Source organism: Psammomys obesus, unplaced genomic scaffold (genome assembly GCF_907164565.1).
Source record: "Psammomys obesus unplaced genomic scaffold, mPsaObe1.curated_primary_1811, whole genome shotgun sequence".
NCBI classification, from domain to species: domain Eukaryota; kingdom Metazoa; phylum Chordata; class Mammalia; order Rodentia; family Muridae; genus Psammomys; species Psammomys obesus.
The window spans coordinates 7,869,610-7,890,320 of NW_026585895.1; the positions used below are offsets into that span (position 1 = coordinate 7,869,610).

At 41.6% G+C, this 20,711-nt stretch overlaps 1 protein-coding gene across 4 annotated transcripts in view; it reads left to right on the plus strand.

Annotated features, from left to right (window-relative positions):
- Ccdc141 (coiled-coil domain containing 141) overlaps positions 1-20,278 on the plus strand; it is a 169,216-nt gene extending 148,938 nt beyond the window's left edge. For 2 of the 4 annotated variants that reach the window (XM_055600779.1, XM_055600780.1), the window contains exons 21-24: positions 3,885-3,997; positions 8,804-8,920; positions 12,882-13,723; positions 16,260-20,278. In XM_055600779.1, coding sequence (XP_055456754.1) covers positions 3,885-3,997; positions 8,804-8,920; positions 12,882-13,723; positions 16,260-16,524 — 1,337 coding nt within the window. In that variant the 3' untranslated portion in view covers positions 16,525-20,278. Of the gene's footprint in view, positions 1-3,884; positions 3,998-8,803; positions 8,921-12,881; positions 14,114-16,259 lie in introns of those variants that run through there. The other 2 variants (XM_055600781.1, XM_055600782.1) reach the window with 1 other exon arrangement.
- The last annotated feature ends 433 nt before the right edge of the window (positions 20,279-20,711 follow it).

The window sequence follows — 20,711 nt, forward strand, 5'->3', positions numbered from 1 at the left end:
TTCAGCTGTCTTGAATCATTCCCCCTTCTCTATTCGCTTTGTGTTCCCTCCTCTCTGTCTCAAGGATCATAAAACCAGAGCCACGCTGGAGAGACTGAGAGTATCCTGTCCCCTAGAGTGAGCCCTTGAGCATAAGAAGACTCCGTGATAGCCGGTACAAAGCTTCCCCTAAAGCTTTCCATCCTCCTGTTTCCACAAAGTTTGATCTATGCATTTGAGAAAGGTCTGGAGAATCATCCCTCAGCTTCCTCTCACTGACAAACAAATTGGAGAACTCTGTCACCTCATGGGTGCTTTCTTTTCCTCCATGACAAGGAAAGAGCAGAAGAAGCCAAGTCCTTCCCTGGGTGACCACACTGCTTGAGGGCCCTAAGAATAGCTCCAGGTTCTCTGCTGTGATTCCTGTGAGACAAAGCAAAATCCCCAGGGACCAGGCAAAGGCGGCTGGGAGGAAGCCATTAGCAGGTGGTTCAGAAAGCATTCTCTGGCTGCCCCAAAGCTGCTCCAGGCACACGTTTCGTCAAGGGTATGCAGCCCTACTCCCAGATAAATGCAAAATGCTTGGCATCACAGACTGCACTGCCTATTAGGAAATCCTTAGGAATAAATTGTTTATTATTTTCCCAAAGGAAAATAGTAGAAATACATACACTGAAATATCGGCTGGCAGCAAATGAGAAGAAACAGATGTCTCTCCCTTGTCATTACATAAAGTTGCTTAAAAGGAAGTCTTTAGAACATCTCTAGCACCATGGATGTCTGTCTCAATTTTACTTCTACTCCTCTGTCGGTTTTCTGTGCTGGTGGGTTTTCCGTACTACCGTGACGGTACCGTACCTATTCAGTGCCAAGACGTGGCAAGTACTCACAAAGACCCCTTAAAGCACATTCTTCTACAACCTTGCAGTTTTGTGTCCCATCTTTTGGTTGCTCTGGCTCTTATTACCACCTGATATCTGCTTTAGTTAGCTGTTGTTTGGATTACCCCATTAGAATACAATCTCCAAACTCATGTAAATCCTCGCCTGTTGACTTGAGCATCATAGTATAGACTGAGGGCTCAATACATGTTGCAGGAGTGACTGAATACTATGACTGAAAATGTGGATTTTGGGGTTTCACATATTTATTAAGGATTCAACACACCCTTTAAAATATTTTATTTATTTATTTTAGCCCCCCATCTGTGTGTGTGTGTGTGTGTGTGTGTGTGTGTGTGTGTGTGTGTGTGTAGATTACATAGACCACAGCACACAATCAGAGGTCAGAGACAGAATGCAGAATCAGCTCTCTCCTACCATGTGAGTCCCGGGAATCAAACTCAGGTTCCCGGGCTTGGCAGCACCTTAATTCACTGAGATATCCCACCAGACCAAGAAGCTTGTACATCTTTTAAGTGCATCACACAATTACTACCCCAGGGATGTGAAATTAAGTCTTGCAGACAACCAAAGCATTCCTGAACCCTGAACTCTCAAATTTTACATTTATCTGGGGGATAGGGGTAGAGAGATAGATGCTACCGTGAACATGTAGAGGTCAGAGGACGACCTGTGGGGTCATTCTCTCCTTCTACCGTGCAGACCTCAGTGTTCCAACTCAGGTCCCTGGGCTTGAAAGCAGGCACCTTTACATGCTCAGCCATCTGCCAGTCAGAACCCAAACTTATAATGCGGATAAATTTATTTAAAAAACAGATTGTGAGTGCCTGCCATGCTTTAGGAGGTGTCTGCATTGCTCATGTAAAGACACAGGAGATGCCATTTCTGCAGTCAAGAAGCATGAGCTAGGCCTCAAAGACCCCACATAGCCGACGCCTGTCTTCTCTTATGTGTATGATTTTTACCTTCTGTTACTGACACTAAGGATTGAATTGGAGCCAGTCATAGTTAGTTTTTGTCAGTTTACACAAAATATAGTCTACAGTCTATATTTGGCAAGAAGGAATCTCGACAATAATTGCCTCCATCAGCTTGGCCTGGAGGCGTGTCTGTGGAGCATTTTATTGATTGCTGATTGATGTGAGAGCACCAGGCTCACTGTGAGAGTGCCATTCCTGAGCAGGGGAGCCTGGGTTGTGTGTGAAAGGTAACTAAACAAGCAAGCTAGGCAAGTAAGCCTGTCAGCAGCTTTCCTTCAAGGTCTCTGATTCAGTTCCTGCCTCCAGGTTCCTGTCTTAATGGTGGATGATTGCAAACAATAAGCTGAAATAAATCCTGTCCTCCTCACGTTACAGCTGGTCAGTATTTTACCAAAGCAACAGATGAAGAAAACTAGGATAGGGCCTCAGAGACACCAGGCAAGCACTCAGCCATTGGCCAACATCCATAGCCCAGAAGGAGTATCTGCTTATAAGAACTGTGTGTTCTTAAAAGCTATCGCTGCTTTTCAGAATGGCCTTGGTGGGACGTGCCTATTGAGTTGCCTGAGTTCTTCTGGATTCTAACCCCTCATATGATGTAAATCAGAGGCAAATAGTCCCTCCCCTTCAATACAGTGCATCTGCACATTATCCTGCTCTGCTGAGGACATTAGCCTGACCCCCCCCTTTGTCTCTGTTTGCTTTTGATTCCTCTGCGTTCAGAATCTCACCTGAAAAATCCTCACTCAGATCAGCATTCTTTGTGTTTTCTTCTAGAAGTTTTAAAGTTCCAGATCTTGAATTTGATTCTTTAATCTATTTCAAATTGATTTTTCTAATTCACAAACTGGGAAGAGATAGTGGTAGAAGTCTATTCTCTTAATATATGTATATAATATATGCCTATATATCATATACATATATATGTGTATATAAATCTTACTACATAGAATATTACATAATATATTTATATCTTACAGATAGATAGATAGATAGATAGATAGATAGATAGATAGATAGATAGATAGATGTAAGGATTTGGGGGCATAGATTTATTGTCTTAGCTTGGCCATGGATTAAAATATGTCAGAGAATTAACATTTATTACACATTTGGGGCAGGTAGATGCCTTCCTGGGAAATGTATATTCTTTAAGTGGTGAAGAATATTGAATGTCCTGGTAGAAAACCCTGACCAGTGCTGAGTATTAAGAGCATCAAAATCACCACATTATCTGGGCTCCATGAACGTGACACTGGTACAGCAGGTGCTGTCTTTATTGGTTCTCCTGGGCTAGTGAGTTTTCCGTCTCAGTAACCAAATACCTGGCTCGGAGTTTCAGAGACATCATCCTAGGCCTGGCTTGTCCCCCTTCGGGGTTAGGTCAGGTAGAATATTATGGCAATAAGAACGTATATCAGAGAAGGCTTCTCACTTGCCAACAGCCAGGAAACAGAGAGGGACAGAGAAGAGTCTAGGGACAAGATACTCCATCACAGGCATGTCCCCCAAGCAGCCCATCCCTCAATTCAGCCTACTATCCACAGGATCTGCTACCCCCCAATAGTCAATTTATTTATTACCTCATCAACAAGCTAATCCACTGATTAAGTCAGAGGTCTGGGGATCCCACCTCGGAACTTAACATTGAGGGCCAAGCCTCAATATGAAAGACTTATGTCAATATTTCCTAATCAAACCACAATCTGGACACAATGGTGCATGCCTATAATCCCAGCGTTTAGGAAATGGGGCTTATATAGTGAGTTTAAGGCTAGCCTGCGCTACGTGAGAGCATGTCCCTAACCCGTTCATCCATCTCAACACCCTACCTCACATCCAAACATATCTATAACACTTAGCTTTTTAAAAATGGTTGCATTCATTGATTTGTTTGCTCAGTATGTGTTCGCTAGGAGTTTGCTCTCCACTCACACTTGAAAAAGACACTTGGGAGACAACACCCCGTTCTTTCTATTTTTCTGTTAAAAATTTATGTAGGTTTATCTTTGCTCCTTCCCAGGTTTGGACGAAGGGCAAAAATATGCTGAGAAGATTGTCACAAGACACAAGGAGATTCTTGAATCTATTACTGAATTATGTGGTTCTCTCATGGAGCTTAAGGAAAAACTGACGGTAATTTTTTTTTTCTTTCTAGAATATGTATTATCAAGTGGTATAAATAAAAAACGTGTTAATCAAATGTCTTTTGGTGCAGAGATGTTCTGCGACGAGCTCTCAAGAGACAAAACATGCACATTTATTTCACAGCATTCTAACATAATTATCTGGGGGTTGAGATAATCAGTTCTGTTTCCTTCCCATCACTGCAGAGAAGAATGCTGCTGGCAACGAGGGCTAACTACAATTAGGGCGTCTCATTTACATTCCCATGGATCATAGCCTAGACGGTAAAAGTGCCGTTAAAACCAAAGCCAAGTTTATACTAAGGAGTCTTATGTTTACATTCATAAATAACAGGTGGAATGGTTTTTCTTCCTCCAGACTATGGCACCAAAGAAAGTAACATTAATATTCAGGTATTATATTTATTGAGATTTAGCATTATGGAAGTATTAAGTTAATCATTACAATCCTCATGGAATTAAACTAAAGTGATAGGTAAAAACAGGGAAAATGCTGACGAGGGTTATGGTAGACAAAACCAACTAAGGGAAAACTAGGTTGTCATGCTCAAAATGTTTTGGTTGATGCTGGTTTTACAGCTCAATAGGGGAGATGGTTTAGGATAACAGCTATATCACTAAGAACATGAGCTGTAGATCGGAACTCAGTTGCTTGGAATACCCTTGGGTCAACTGATTACAAGTGACTACATTTTCTAACCTATGTGGACGCCACAGTGGTGCCAAGGCTTGACTATGAACAAAGTGTCACTCCGTTAATCATTGCTGTTGTTCTCACATATTAATGAACTTGCGGTTCATATAGAATTGTATCTATTTCACGGCAAATATTTGTTATGACTTATGATATCATAAATTTGAGTGTTTACTCAAGTTAGACTATCTGAGGGAATTTCAATTCAGTAGTTACACAATCAAGTTACCTTTCTCCTTCTGCTAAGCATCTAGATATTTCAGCTTGTTTTCTTTCCATCATTTTACATCACAATACAAGGAACATCTCTGTGTTTTGGACTTTTCATTCTTCTGTAGTATATTTGTATTATTCTCCAACACAGATTTGAAAAATTAGTAAGGAAATGCTTTGTTTCAATATGCGAGCCAAATTACCTTTCATAAATATTTTACAACTGTGAAGCCACTAGTAAGATGTGAGTCAACCGCTTCACTCCATGGGGGCTGCTTCTTCTCCATTGCTCTGTGCCTAGGCAGAATGTCCCCCTTTCTATGACTCTGCTGGCCACCGTCGACAGTGACCTCTTTATATTGTACATCTTCAGCTGAATAAAATTTGGTCGTTCCAAATGATATTTCTCTCCATCTGTCACTTCCATGGCTCTGTTCTTGGAAAAGCTGCTTCCATATCCTGCCTCCACTTTCCCCTCCACTATGCCTTGGGTACTCCTTTCAGTTATGATGGTGCTCTCTCTTTTGCACCTCCAATTTGTCACTCAGATACTCTCTTATCCTACTTATGAGTCCCTGGATTCTATAGCTGGTTTGATTTCCCTTCCTAAACACGCTTGGGCTCATGTCCTTCTGTATTAAAAGCCCTTCCCTGCAGGACCCTCCCGTGGCTTTATGACTGGCCTCCTTCTTCATTGCTGTGCTTCTGTGTTCATAGAAGCTTCCTGTCTCGATCCTTAGTGTTTCTGTTGCTAGACTCAGACTCCAAACACATGGCCCTCTATCAAAATCTTTTTTTTTATACTTGCATGTCAGTAATATACAGTTTTAATTATTTGCAGTGTTTTCCTTTTTTTTTCCCTTGGACAACAGTTTGGTTTATTGAGTATTTATAATTATTAACAATTGCTCCTGGGTAAACTCATTAAAATTACCCACTTTCAATATGCTTTCATTCATTCTCATTTTTTCCTTTTAATTTATTATTTAATATATTACATTTTTATTTTTTATTTATTACAATTTATTCACTTTGTATCCCAGCTATGACTCCCTCCTTCTTCCCCTCCCAATCCTGCCCTCCCTCCCTCTTCGTCTCCTATGCCTCTTCTCCAGTACACTGATAGGGGAGGTCCTCCTCCCCTTCCATCTCACCCTAGTCTATCAGGTCTCATCAAGACTGGCTGCATTGTCTTCCTCTGTGGCCTGGCAAGGCTGCATTCCCTCCCCCAGGGGGTGATCAAAACAACTGAGTTCATGTCAAAGACAGTGCCTGTTTCCCCTACTAGGGCACCCGCTTGGACACTGAGCTGCCATGGGCTACATCTGTGCAGGGGTTCTAGGTTATCTCCATGCATGGTCCTTGGTTGGAATATCAATTTCAGATAAGATCTCTGGACACAGATTTTTAATTTCTGTTGTTCTCCTTGTGGAGCTCCTGTCCCCTCCAGGTCTTTCTATCACCCCCTTCTTTCATAAGATTCCCTGCACTCTGCCCAAAGTTCACTATGAGTCCCAGTATTTGCTTCTATACCCTACTGGGTAGAGTCTTTCAGAGGCCCTCTGTCCTGTTTCCTGTTTTTTCCATCTTCCAATGCCTATTCCATTTGCCTTTCTGAATGAGGATAGATCATCTTATCTAAGGTCCTCCTTCTTGCTTAGCTTCTTAAGGTGTACATATTTTAGTATGTTTATCCTATATTATATATCTAATATCCACTTATAAGTGAGTATATACCATGTGTGTGTTTCTGGGATACCTCATTCATGATGATCTTTTCTAGTTCCCACCATTTGCCTGCAAATTTCATGATTTTCTTGTTTTTAATTGCTTAGTAATATTCCATTGTATAGATGTACCACAATTTTTGTATCCATTCCTCAACTGAGGGGCATCTGGGTTGTTTCCAGCTTCTGACTATTACCAATAAAGCTACTACAAACATGGTTGAGCAAATGTCCTTGTTGTGTACTTGAGCATCTTTTGGATATATGCCTAGGAGTGGTATAGCTGGATCTTGAGGAAGCGCTGTTCCTAATTGTCTGAGAAAGCACCAGATTGATTTCCAAAGTGGTTGGACAAATTTACATTCCCACCAGCAGTGGAGGAGGGTTCCCCTTTCTCCACATCCTCTCCAGCATGTGTTGTCATTTGAGTTTTTTATCTTAGCCATTCTGATGGGTGTAAGGTGAAATCTCAGGGCTGTTTTGCTTGCAACTCTCTGATGGCTAAGGATGTTAAGCATTTCTTTAAGTGTTTCTCTGCCAAGCATACCCAAAGTCAAATAGAAATACCCCTTCCTCCACACAAATCTTTCTTGTTCCTCCTTGCTGTGGTCTTTCTCATCCACCTTAGTGTGTTCCAGCTGCTGTGTTAAATACTATAGACCTGGTGGTGCATAAGCAACAGACATTTGCTTCCCACAATTCTGGGGGTTAGGAAGTCTGAAATCAAGACACCTTGGGAGCTCCTGCTTCCCTATAGTCACCTCACTCCAAATTTTTGATGTCTGAGGGCAAAGGGTCTCTCGGGTCTCTTCTCCAGCTTCATTAATATATTCCTAGGGCCCTACCCCTTCCTACATGGGAGCTTCTGAAAAGAGAAAGCACAGACTCCTAAATGGAGGCTAAAATGGTGCTAAGAATCTATTGCTGTCTGTGTAATAATCTGACACTTGAAAGGGCTGACATACAGTCTCTAGTGATTTTCAAGTCACCTCGAGATAGAGATAAAACCTTCTTCTTTGTTAGCTTTTTGGTTTGGGTGTTCCGTTTGTTTGTTTATAGGACAGAGTCTCACGGTGTAACCCTTGGCCATCTTGGAACTCACTATGTAGACTAAACTTACCTCAAACTCACAGAGATCCAAGTGCCTCTGCCTCCCCTGTCCTGGGATTAAGAGTGTGCAGCAGAGTGTTGCTTTCCTTGTTCCAGAGAGAAGCTATGCGTCCAAAAAGGTTAGAAGTGCTGTCTCTGGGTCTGCAGTCACTGGCAGTCAGTCTGGAATTTGAAGTTACATCTAATTTAACACCTAGAATTCTTTCCACAAGAGCTGCCATTGTGGTTTGGGTTCCAAGTATGGATTAGTGCCCAGCGGCTCATCCAGTGATACAAACACAGTTTTATTTTGGAGTTGAGACTCAAAGCTGAATTTCCCTCAGGAGGCTTTCCCCGAATTCTCTGAGCAAGTGTAATGTGTGCACTGGGGAGTACGCCTGTTTCCATAGCCATCAAATACCATAATCCACGTGCAACCATCTTCCACTATAATGTAAGCATTTAAAAACTGTGTGTTCCATCACTTGGGACACCTGTGCCTCAATAATTCTTCACAAAACCTTGGCCCTCATGCTGCCCCCTGCCAGTTTGTAAAGCCCCACTACCACTGTGACTAAAGCTGAGCCCCATAAAATGCAGGAACAAGTCATATTCACAGGAGACAGCCTGTGTGCCCAGCTGTTCTATTTCCTTCTTCTCTTCAATACTCCCGCAGTTTGCTTGTGTGGATTCTCTGGCTCTTCTACGTTATTATCCTCCAGAGACCCCATAATTTCTTCCTTACTGATACTCTTCATCCTTGTCGGTTAAACTGTCTTACACAGTGATTCCCATCCCCAAAGAACATGCCTGAAAGAGCATCCTAGAGTAACAGTTGTGTCCTCCTTTGAACAGTCGGTTTTCCTGGCAATGAACTTTACCAGAGGGATGAGGCAGGAGGAGAGCTCTGAGCTTGAAGGGAGAACATTGGTCTCTTGTGGAATGCATTTCCTGAAAGGTGCTATTGGCTTATGTTGTTTTTTTTTTTTTTTTTTTTTTTCTGAGTGGTTACAAAATGGCATTATTTCTCCAACTTCCTGGCTCAGGCTCTCACTAAATTTGCTTTGTACAGCAGGGAGATGCTCCAATGATGAATCCAAATTTGGAAGATTTCCATGACAATTGCATTGACCTACTAAAGGAGCCAGTGAGAAAAGTGCAGGCAACATTAAATGAAGAAAGGAATGAGGTAATGAAAGTGCTTTGCTTCAGCTATGTGTTAATTTTGTGTTTGTGTATGTGAGATTTGTCCTTGGGAATCAACCATGTCTTGCCCATCAAGTTTTTGAATATAAACTCAATGTGAGATGTGAGTTTTCTCATCCCTACTATGCTAGCTACCTTTACTTGATCATTCTCTCTCTCTCTTTATGTCTCTCTCTCTCTCTCTCTCTCTCTCTCTCTCTCTCTCTTTTGCTCTCCGTGTCCCCTCTACTGAATCTAGGAGCCATAAGGATTTCACAGACACACCAGAATTCCAGTGTCATGTTAGCCTAGGCTAGTTCTATTCTTTAATCTTTTGTTCCATTGTCCTTTTACAGTCAGTCCTATTTCATTTTATTTGAATATCCATTAGAGTATCACCAAAAGGAGAGGCTTTTTTTAAATTATTTTACATTGCCCATTATGAAATACGAGTACATAAAACTAGGTTCCATCTTTTTCCCCTAGACTCTAACTCCACATGAGATGTCTAAGCCTCTGTACTAAAACACTGAATCCAGATGAAATATAAATATTATTTAAACAAATGTTTAAGCCTTTTGTCATGTATGTAACTTAAAGCAAGTAACAAAAACTACAACTACTCACAAATACAAATGCATCATGCTTTCACAACTCTTAAGAATTCAGTTGAAAAAGTGTAACAGCATCCCCTTGCTACTTCCTGGCAGATGCCCATAAGGCACTGCTGCCTGCGCAAACTATACGAGAAAAATGATGCCTATGGACATGGCCAATGTCCTCCTGGAGAGTAATACCATCCCTTGTATGTGTATAAGGAGAACTGGTGGAAATGAAAAAGAATAGTATTAAATATCCACATTTTTAAATCTATGACTTTAAATATTTTTTTTTCAATTTGGTATAATATTATTTTTTTTGGTTTGCATAGTTTCCCATATAACGTGTTAGATACATTTAATAAAGACTCAGAAACAAAAATTATGGCTGCTACAGCAACTACACCATCATTTATATTATACCTAGTAAAAAGGTTTTTATCTTGCTTTTATCTATTTTTATTAGAAGAAAGAAATGTCTTTAAGTAAAACAAATACAGCTTATTTTCATTGAAAAGTGACTTTTATTTTAAAATAAATTAAAAGACACACTAGATCGTCAGTCATTTAGAATGAAGTGAAGCTCCACAATTATAGCTGTCAAGAATTCTCACTGACATCATTCCCTACCCAGTCTGCTGCAGTTGGCGCAGACAACATAATGAATGGGTAGCAGCAATCTTCATTTTTTCAAGCAGCTCAATCATACTTACCCTCTTATTGTCTCTGTTATTTACATATAGGTCAGATGTAATGATTCTCCAAAACCTCCAGTGGGCAGATAATAGGAAGCCTGAAGCAGAAGCCTAGAATCACTGCATAGCCTTAAATGATAAGGCTTAAATCACTGATAGCCTTATATGCTGTAAATTTCCCTCAAAATTATTCCAGTTGGGGGGAAAAAACAGTTGTACTGAACAGTTATAAGAACATATTTATGACAGAAAGTATCTCTAAGAGATGGTGAAGTCCTCCTCGTGTATCCTGACCCCCCAATGGGGGAGATGGCGTTATGCAACCCCATCGATAGAACACACACAGCACGGTCAGCAGATTAGTACCTCTGTTTCATCCCCAGGCCTGGTGCCCAAGCTAAATCTAAAGCGAAATCAGACACCCCAAAGGTTAAACGGCAGCACAGAGCATTAAAAGACTCCCGTAAAGTCATGGAATTGTTTGGTAGCTGGTGAGGGGGTTAGATGCCAGCCTTGAGAAGTGCAGGATTTAGTGCTAGGAGGGATTTGACAATCATCTGCTGAAATGTCATGTTACAACGAGGAAACTGAGACAAAGGAACGTTAAATAGTTTTCCCTCCAAAACACTAGAAACTAGTACAAGAAGAGGGCGGGCAGCCTAGTCCTTTTGGATTTAAGCAGAATACCTCTTACACAACACCAAGGACCTGGGTCATACACGCGAGCTGTTTGTCATGAAGCTGTGGATGTCCTGCCACCCCTCCCTGTGCTCTCTGGCCTGCTGTGTGCTTGAGGGTTAATAACAGAATGAGTCCCTCTCCTCCACACAGCTCAGTGGTGTACGCTCACCCGCTGGGAGGAAGCCCCTGGGTCTTCTCGTCATATAACAGGGTTAGACTTTGCAGAGACGGATGCCTTGGAAGACTCACAAGCTAAAGGGTTCTCCTTACCTATCTGCTCTCTTTCTTTACCATGTCAGCCCAGGTGCCCAAGGTCTCAGGTTCCCTTATCTGCCAACGAGCCCTCCCTGGGCCTTTTCCCCCAAAGCCCTTCATACAGAAACCCTATACCTAATATTTTTATTTACCTCCCACTAATCCCTACTAAATCTTATTTATGCTAAAGTAAAAACACCTACTGTAGAGCTGTTTTGGAATGCAAAGTGTATGGTGTTCCCTTGAGTGTTCAGGGAGCACTTCTCTCCATGCAGTGTACTTTAAGGATCAATTCTGCTCACCTAGATCTACAATATGATTCTATTCCTTTCCAGAACTGGCCCCATTCACAGGCAATGACTGTGAATCCAAGTGGCTGTGCCTAGCTGTGGAAATTAAAGTTCAGCAGCTATGCCAGACATATGAACCAGGGTGATAGGCATATAATTAATTAAAAGTCAGTTTATCATTAGGTGTATAAATAGCCAGAGATTGTCAAGGAAAAATATACATAGAAGATTAAACAAAGAGCAAGGAGTTGGGGGAATGTCTCAGTCAGTAACGTTCTTACCACACAATCATGAGCACCCCATGCAGATTCCTCACACCCTGTAAAGAGCTCAACACCAGTGTGTGCCCGTCACACCAGCTCTGAAGAGACTGAGACAGGAGGATCACTAGAGCTGGCTGGTGGCCTTATCAGGCTGAGTTGATGAGCTGCAAGTACCAATTAATATACTAATAACAACAATTGAGGAAAATACCCAGTGTAGACATCTGGCCTACATACACATATGCACACAAGTGAGCACATACACATACATAAACACATACATATCATGTACACAACAAAACAACAACAGAAAACCTCAAAACACACACACACACACACACACACACACACACACACAAAGCTGTTTCGATGGTGGGAAAAGAGAATCACCACCACAGCAAAGCCCAGTGAAAAAGGTGTAAGAGAAACAAATATGGAGCAGACCCATGTTCAGCAAACCAGAGCAGAACTTCCCAGCTAGCGCCCCAGCACTCATTAGAATAATGTAAGTGTCCGATAGAAGCAACGATTTCATACTGGGAAAATTAGAAAAGATAGCCGCTACCTGTGAATGCTTAGATACCTTTTTCATAAATGAAAACTACGGTTAGGATTTAGGTTTAGGAAGCTATGCCTCAGTGAGCTTTAAAAGTATTTATTGTAACATTTTATAACAACTTGAAGACCGCCTACCCATTTCCTTATCCATAACAAAAGCAGAAGGGCCAAGAGCCATATGGACTTGGTTGGAAAAACCATTTGCATAAAATGTCCTTTCTTTTGCTTGCTGAAAGGACTGCTGTGCGGGTAATTCTTGCTAAGTATCATGGGCATAATTTACTATGCTTTCAGGAAATCGTGTATTTGGTAAACACACTTGTGGTTCCCCCCCTTCATAAGATAACTGAAAAGAAATAGGAACTGAAGAAGGATTTGGTCAGGAGAGAATTTTATCTATGGCTGTTAAGCAGTATTTCATTTCACTCGAGGGCACTTTGAATACTTTGGGTCATGGGAATAGGACTGTTCCCAAAGCTACACTTGGCGATCAGGGACTCCTGTGCCCTTCCCCCAAGGCTTACCTCACCTTAGGTTTTCACCTCCCGCTAGGTGTCACTGTCATGGGAAGCTGGGCAAAGAAGTGTGTCCACCTAATGAAACTGTGGCTTTACTCCTTGGAAGGGGCAGGTGCCAGGAGCGGATGTCTTGACCATCAGTGGAACAAGGGAAGACAGGCTTCCCGTGGACTTGAGGCAGTCCTCATCTGACAGAGGTGCCAGTGCCCAGGGTCTGATCCTGGTGGAAGACATGTTGTCTGGAGAAGAATCTGAGTGTGCGTCATCTGATGACATCTCCTTGCCTCCACTCCCAACGAGCCCCGAGTCCCCTCTGGCACCATCAGACGTGGAGATGGAAGAACTTGCCAGCTCTTCAGCTGTCGCCCTCCACATCAGCGATTACAGGACTCACACAGGCACTGGTGATGTCGGGGAGGCCCAGGCTTCTGTTCTTTCCCCACCCATGGCTTTTGCTCATGGGTGCCATAATAAGAAAGACACGTTCACAAGTCACTTTGAGAGGCCCTACCCACAATTCCAAGCTGAATCCTCATTAGCCTCCAGGGGATCAGGAGAGATGAGTACTGACTTACACATCAGTGTGAAATGTCCAGCAAGTGTGCCCCAAGAGGTGCATGACACAGCTCTGCAGCAAGGCGCCCGGGCTCAGGAGAGCTCACTAGAAACCCAGGAGAAGGTGCATGCAGATTCTAATGCCACTAAAACCCAAGACAGGCTGCATGTGGTCCCTGACCTCACCCCTCAATCTGACACGAGCAGCAGCCATCAGAGGCAAGTGGGTCCCCAAGGAGACAGGAAAGATGCATCTGCAGAAAACAGCACGGTCAGCGTAGCTGGCCGGGCGCCTCATTTCTCCAGGCTGCTGTCCAATGTAACTGTTGTGGAAGGTTCCCCGGTGACTCTGGAGGTGGAAGTTACAGGATCCCCGGAGCCTACACTGACATGGTGGGTAGCCTATAATGACACACCGTAGACAGAAATTAGTAACTGCTCAGAGCATCTTATCCCGTGTGAACTAGCCTGAAGGTTCGGGGCTGGCCGACTAACCCCACAACACTGACACTCAACTCTGCATGGTTTGATCTCATGTCACACTTTACTCAAAAGCTCTTTAATACCCTGGGAGCAGGGAGTAAACATCTCAAGTAATGCTTTAACACCCCCCCCCCCGCCCCCATGCACTGGAGGCTAAATCTGTTAGGTTTTCTTTCCATTGAGCATTCCTCATTTCCAGTAAGCAGGTCTTCAAATACCAACCCTATTGTCTGTTTCTGCATTGGTCTGGAATGTTCTTGGATCAACACTCTCCTGGCAATTAAAGAAAGCCTAATAAGACACTGTAGATTTTTTTTTCTTTCTCTTTACTCACTCATTTCATCTTGCCAACTCAGGTACCCGTGTGCTACTTGTTTTGCTAGGGTTTCTTTTCCTAAATGTATGCAATGTGAAAGGCAAACTACTTCTTTAGTCGCGGCCCCAGGTGGCTGAAAATGAACTCATTTTTGGAAAGTGATGTAATAACTGAGCTGTGAACAATGAACAGTGCATCCTCACTCTAGAGACATGGTTGCCCTTTGGTCTCGGTAAAAGTAAACAGCAAAGTCGAAGCTCTGAACTTCTTGTGGATAACAAAGCAGTCCTAACTTTCTACGGAGGTTACTTTTAAACCTTCACAGAATGTCCATCCTTAAACAAACTCACTTGTGATGTGAGTTTATGCTTAAAGGCTAAGATAAGTGTACTGTATCTTATCTATCAGGAATTGTCCGTAAAAATTTGTTTTGTTTTTGCATGTCCAATTAATGGCACTTGACTTGTGAGCCGGAGACCTACAGAATTTAGAAGAAAATTTTGGTGCTCAAAAAGTGAGAGAATCTGCACTTGTGTAAGAGCAGGAATTAGCACTTTTTTGCTTTGATATTTTTTGCAATTGCATGTATTTTTTTTTTACAAATCAAACCTTTTGTATTTATGAGTTCAATAAGTATTTATTTCATAATTAAATATTAGTTCACCCCAAAGAAAGATGCCATCTGAGGTGTTTCTTATTTTTCCCTGTGCAAACAAACAACTCCTTCAGGGTTAGTGCATACCGCTGAAGACCAGTGGCAACGTGTGTATTGTTGGAGAACTGTTACAAATCGTGCAAAAAATGAAACCGTTTTGCCATCAGATCTAGAGTTTCGGCCAACAAACACCTGACAGGCTATCACAGAGTTGTTCAGTTTCAGGCCATTCTGAAAATGCAAAAGTATCACTTGGGTAACGGGAACAAAGCTTGACTCTGGGAGCTGGAGCAAGCATAAGGACCTGATCTCTTATTAAATTCTGGGTACTGGCATCTGGAGTCTCAGCCCTGGAGTCATGGAGACAGTAGCTGAATCAATCAGCTCCAGGGTTTTTGTTTTGTTTGTCTTATTTTTATAGGGTTTCTCCGTATAGCCTTGGCTGTCCTGGACTCACTTTGTAGACCAGACTGGCCTCGAACTCAGAAATCTGCCTGCCTCTGCCTCCCTGAGGACTGGGGTTATAGCACTAAGCCACCATGCCTGGCTTGAGCGCCAGGTTCTATAGGAAGACCCTGGCCATCAGCTTGTGGCCTTCACACATGCATACATACATACACATGTGCCCACACAAAAACATACATCACAGACACAGACACATACACAAAATTTGGCTTGGGTTTCTCTTCAGTCCTTGTGTGGGAGTGGTGATAAATAAATAGATGTAGAATGTGAGAAACAAGTGATTTTCTGTCTAAGACGACGCAGGTGAGTCTCCATGTTCATAGAGAAATTACAGAATTAAGTCATTTATGTCAAGAGGTAATGTGATAAATGCCTTTTACGATGAGAAGGCATCGTCTTCCAATGAATTTAATTCACAAATAAGATGAGGAGCAGCAGGAGCAGTGTGAAGTCCCTCCCTTCACCATGCGTGTGGTGTGGGAACACAATGGGCAAATGAGCCTCATGCCCACACAGATGCCAAATGGGAGTCTCTGCTGCTGCTAAAAGCTGCAGAGAGGGTGAAGTAGGCTGGTAAATACAAGTGCCGCTTCACGCTGTCGGTAGCTGTTGCCGTGAGCAATGGTGAGCCTGTATGACCAGATGGCCTGGGTTTTGTTGTTGTTGTTGTTTGGTTTGTGTGTGTATCTATCTGTGTGTCTGTGTCTTTGTGTGTATGTTTGCGTGTGTGTGTTTAAAGAATAACTCGATGTGTGTATTTTCATCTATAATACTTTACCTGTTAAATGCTGTCATAGAACTTTTAAAAGCATGGTCTGAGTGAGTCAAGGGTCAGGGTAATTTTCTGACTACAGGTTGACAAACTGTCTCATTGGCATCTACTGTAGCTGGACAGTTCCTGTTAATGCTAGAGAACGCTGCAGCGGGGGTGGGCCTGGCTGTAGGTGTGAGAACTCAGAAATGACAGAGCCAAGAAGTAATCCTGACTTAAAACTGACTCTCTGCTTTAGGTTCAAGAAGGGCCAGAAATTGTGTGCTGATGGACACTTACAGGTTTTGCACAAGGACACAAAGCATTCAGTGTTCATCCCGAAGGTATGTGAGGCGGACGCTGGCCTCTATGTGGCCCAAGCCCAAAACTCTAGTGGCACCCTGTCTTCCAAAGCCATCCTCCATGTGACAGGTAACCATGGGCCTCCAATCGCGAGAATAAACTGGATTCTGCTGTGTATCGTCTATGTCAGTGTGTCACTGATATACTGGCTGCTTGCATAGCAATGAGGCACTGGCTTCCCTGGACATTGTTATGAGCCTAAAGGACAATATGGTTGGTTTTTTTCTCACGCATCATACAAAGCACACCCTACCAACTTATCTCCACTTTGATGAATACCACTGCTAGGTGAAATAATTACATTTTCTCTACTGTTTAACATACTTGGGAAACATGGAAAATTATATACAGTGGATAATTATATACTTTGTACTTTAGGAAAAGAAATATTCTATATAATATGCTGATTTCTTGTTTAAAGGCATGTGAATGCTCACAGAAAACACAAGGATCCTAGAGATGTGACTAAGTTTCAAATACAAATATTTGGTAATTTCCTTTCAACTATGCTCAGAACCATCTCTTGGTAGTGCATTACATCAACCCGAATTTATGATTTTCAGTATTGTATTAGCTCTCCTTCAATCTTGCTTTTCATGTCTTGATCTTGTTTACTGAAACATGTTCTATGTTGTGTCAGCATGGTCTACATTCCCAGCACTGAGGCTGTGACTATCAGTAACTGTTTCTCATGGTGATCTTTTGGGGGTTGATGCTGGAGAACAGACATGCTATCAACTTTACAGTGGGTCAACCTTTCTATTAGCTCTGTATGTCATATGTCGAGATGGAACACGGGCTGCAAGAGGGGATCAGTTTTTTCTTTGTCCTTCCACTGCTGTGCGTTGGCCATCCTGTGCATAACTGTAAAAGGTCCTACTGTACCTGACTCTGATGCTGCTGCTAAACACTCGTGTTATAAACAATTGCAAGACATCTCAGTGCCTCACTTTCCCATCTGGAAAAGGGGCTCATCTACCTCTTGACTATTGAATTTTACTTCATTTTCTATGGGGATCAGGCCAATGAAACGTGCTTGGTGAAGACTCATCATAATGCTTGGCATGATTTGCTATCTTGCTGCTCATTGCCCATGAATTCCCTTTCAGATGCTGGTCTTTTAGAATACGAAATGAAAAGAACGCTGCTAATATGTAATCCCCAACTACTTACTCCCCTAAGGGAGGATGAGACTGATGTTCTATGAATTGGAGTTTAAAATTCTTTTCAAACTTCTTAAAACTACATCCTTTTCAAAGACCTGACAATAACCTCCAGAGGATATAGTTATGATGCATTAGGGGGAGCCTGGGTAAGACAGAAGACAAATCTAGCCTTCTTGTTGTACAATTATCACTTTAATATTGAAGAATGTTATGTGGCTTTCTAAAATGCATTATTCAGAAAAATAAGAGAGGTATTTGTTTTCATATTTTAAACTCCATCTGTCATGCTAAAATAAAATCTTGGGTCGAAACAGTAATATATTACAGATTTTTGATGAAGGAAAGAAATTAATTACGTTGCTAGAAGTCTGTCTACAAATAATCAAAATATTTAAGTAGAATATATTTGACATGGTATTAAAAATCTACTGAATGTTGTGGAAGATAAGAAATGTCCAGTCAAGTAAAAACTTGGCTGATTTTTTTTTCTTGTTTTTGCATATTCAATTTAATTAAAAAGATGAAACTGTTTTTTTTTTCCAATTTTGACAGAAAGCTGTTAAAATCTTATATACACGTAATCCTGGGGACTTCAATCTTTTCAGTCTTATCATTTTGTCCAATTTTAAGATTTTCCATATCTTACCTAGCTACTAAGGCCTATGTGGAAGCTAAACCATAAAATCTATTCATGTCTAAAAGAGGCCAGCAGGTAACAAATTCTGCCCTGTCACACACTTTATAGTGCTTATTAATTTCACTAGGTCTCTGTTCCGGTGTCATCACCCTGGTCGTATTTACGTTTGAAGATTGCTAGAGCATGTGAGGTACAAGCTCACTTTACCCATTTCACTTTAGTTAATATTCTTCCTTCAGGGAGCCAAGGGATATAAACATTCATCATGATGAATGACCCACTAAGATATATAAAATCCCCCAAGATGCACATTTGTATGTATGTATAAATTGGGCCTATATATTGGAGAAAAATATTATGGGGATATTCAAGGTGTGGTTCAAATAGAGTTGTGTATCTCATCCATCTATGGTCTGAGTGAACGATCCACACAGCAGCGACAAATTACAAGCTAGCCATAGGAATATTCTATTAATTAAAAAAAAAAAAAACTTAAGTTTGAATTGCCTTTCTGATGGAGTTTCTATCTTTCCTGAAGAGTTATCCTTGCAAAGGTGTGTATTGAAATGTCAGGCTTAAATTTAGCCACGGATAAATTGTCCATGTTCCAGTAAATAGCCTCTTCCCCATACCTAGGCAAGCACCCTGGTAAACACTATGGGACACACACACACATACACACACACACACACACACACACACACACACACACACATACACACACCATAAAAATAACAAAGGGGTTTGTTTGAAAGAAGGATTTCAGCAGAAGAGGAAGAGGGTAACAGAGGGGACATGAAAACAACTAAAATTCATTATACACGTGTGAAACTGTCAAAGAACTAAGATGAAAAAAAAGTGAGAAAAGTCAAGTGAGGCTCGAAATACTTTAAAGGTAAATAAATAATTTATATCTATCTACTTCTAGAAAATATTCTGGGCAGTTAGTAATATAAAAATATTTTCAAAAAGAAGATCAAAATGTAAAGAAAGTGAAAATTGTATCTATGCTTACTTAACACTTCAAAGGAAGGCAGAGGCATGTGATTTGAGTTGCTGATAAGGAGAAAATCACTGTTTGCAGTTCTCCTATTCCAATAAAAACATGTTTCCACATCAGGTGATACATATTTTATTGGAATAAAAATAACTAAGTGATTCACACTTAGTTCCAAGATGAACTGACTATAGGAATTCTGAGTTTGAGTTGTTGGATGCTTTGTTACATGTGAAGTATGTGACGATCGTGACTTCGGGCATCTTGCTGTCTGGCTTCCCTCCTGCAGGGCCCAGGTCTCCATTCTAACCACTGTCCCCTCTTCTCCTCCGAGTGACCTTTCCCACCAGCTTGACCCTCGGTTGCACTCCTCTTTCCTAGACCCCTCCTTACTGGACTTCCTTTATTATATTCTTCCTCCCATCTTTCTGTGTCTTCATTACTGCTTATCCCTTATCCATGAAAAACCAGGAAGCCTTCTGACCTACCCAGTCCAGGGTAGACATTCCGGCCAGTTTCATGGCCAGCACCTGGCTTGTGCACCTTGATATGCGCACCTTGATATGTGTACCGCCCATCTGAGCCTCTCAGGGCACTGAGAACCTCATCAGCAAGATCCATGACATGCCTGTTCATTATATCCTCAGTACCTATGGCACACTTATGCCTAATAAGGTTAAAACGTTGTCAGAAGTAAAAGAAATGAATCCAGCTGATTTTTCATAAATCTCTTTGGAGGTGTTGTGGGGGGTGTAAAGATAGAATGACTATTCTTCTCTTGTTTGGACAGACCCAGCAAGAATCAGGCTGTAGCTATGAATCTTCCAGAAACAATCCTCCTTAACCTATTTATCCACCAAGCTGCACTCCCTACCCTTCAACCTTTTAAAGCAGAGAAGGGAGTCCTCAGCATCAAATGGATGTGGGAAAATGGGTGCCTCTCTCTCAGTGACTGAATCCAGCCCAAACGAGGATGCTAGTTTTTCCTTTTGAATACTACACAAATGGCCAATGTGGTAAATGCGCTAGGGGCTCCATCTCGCCATGAACAGGTCTTATTTGAAATGAGTAATTCATGCATACTCATGAATATAAAAGCAACAAAAAGTAAAAACTATGACGTGTTTGAATTTTAAGTGAAGGAGGGCAAAAATACAAGGTCTTGTCCAACTTTACATTAGTTGTAATTGATAGAAGTTTTTTTGTTGTTGTTGTTTTGTTTTGTTTTAACTAAAAATAACCTGGAGATTTTCTGTTGTCCATCAGGCTTTGAGGTATGGCCATGAAATAAGTTATTTGAAACATATTAAACCTCCCCTCCCAGGATTCTCTGATGTTACACATGTCACTGAAATGCCAAAGCATAACAGGCTACTTTGCATTTATAATGAGCAGAACATTGAGCCGCATCAGAAACGGGGAAGATTTGCATTCACTAAATGAAATAGTGTCCCGCTTAAAGCAATAACAAATCATTTTCCCTGCTCTCCTGGCAGGAGATGAGATTTGAATGCTGCCTGCCGTGCACGAATTCATCCTAAACCCAAA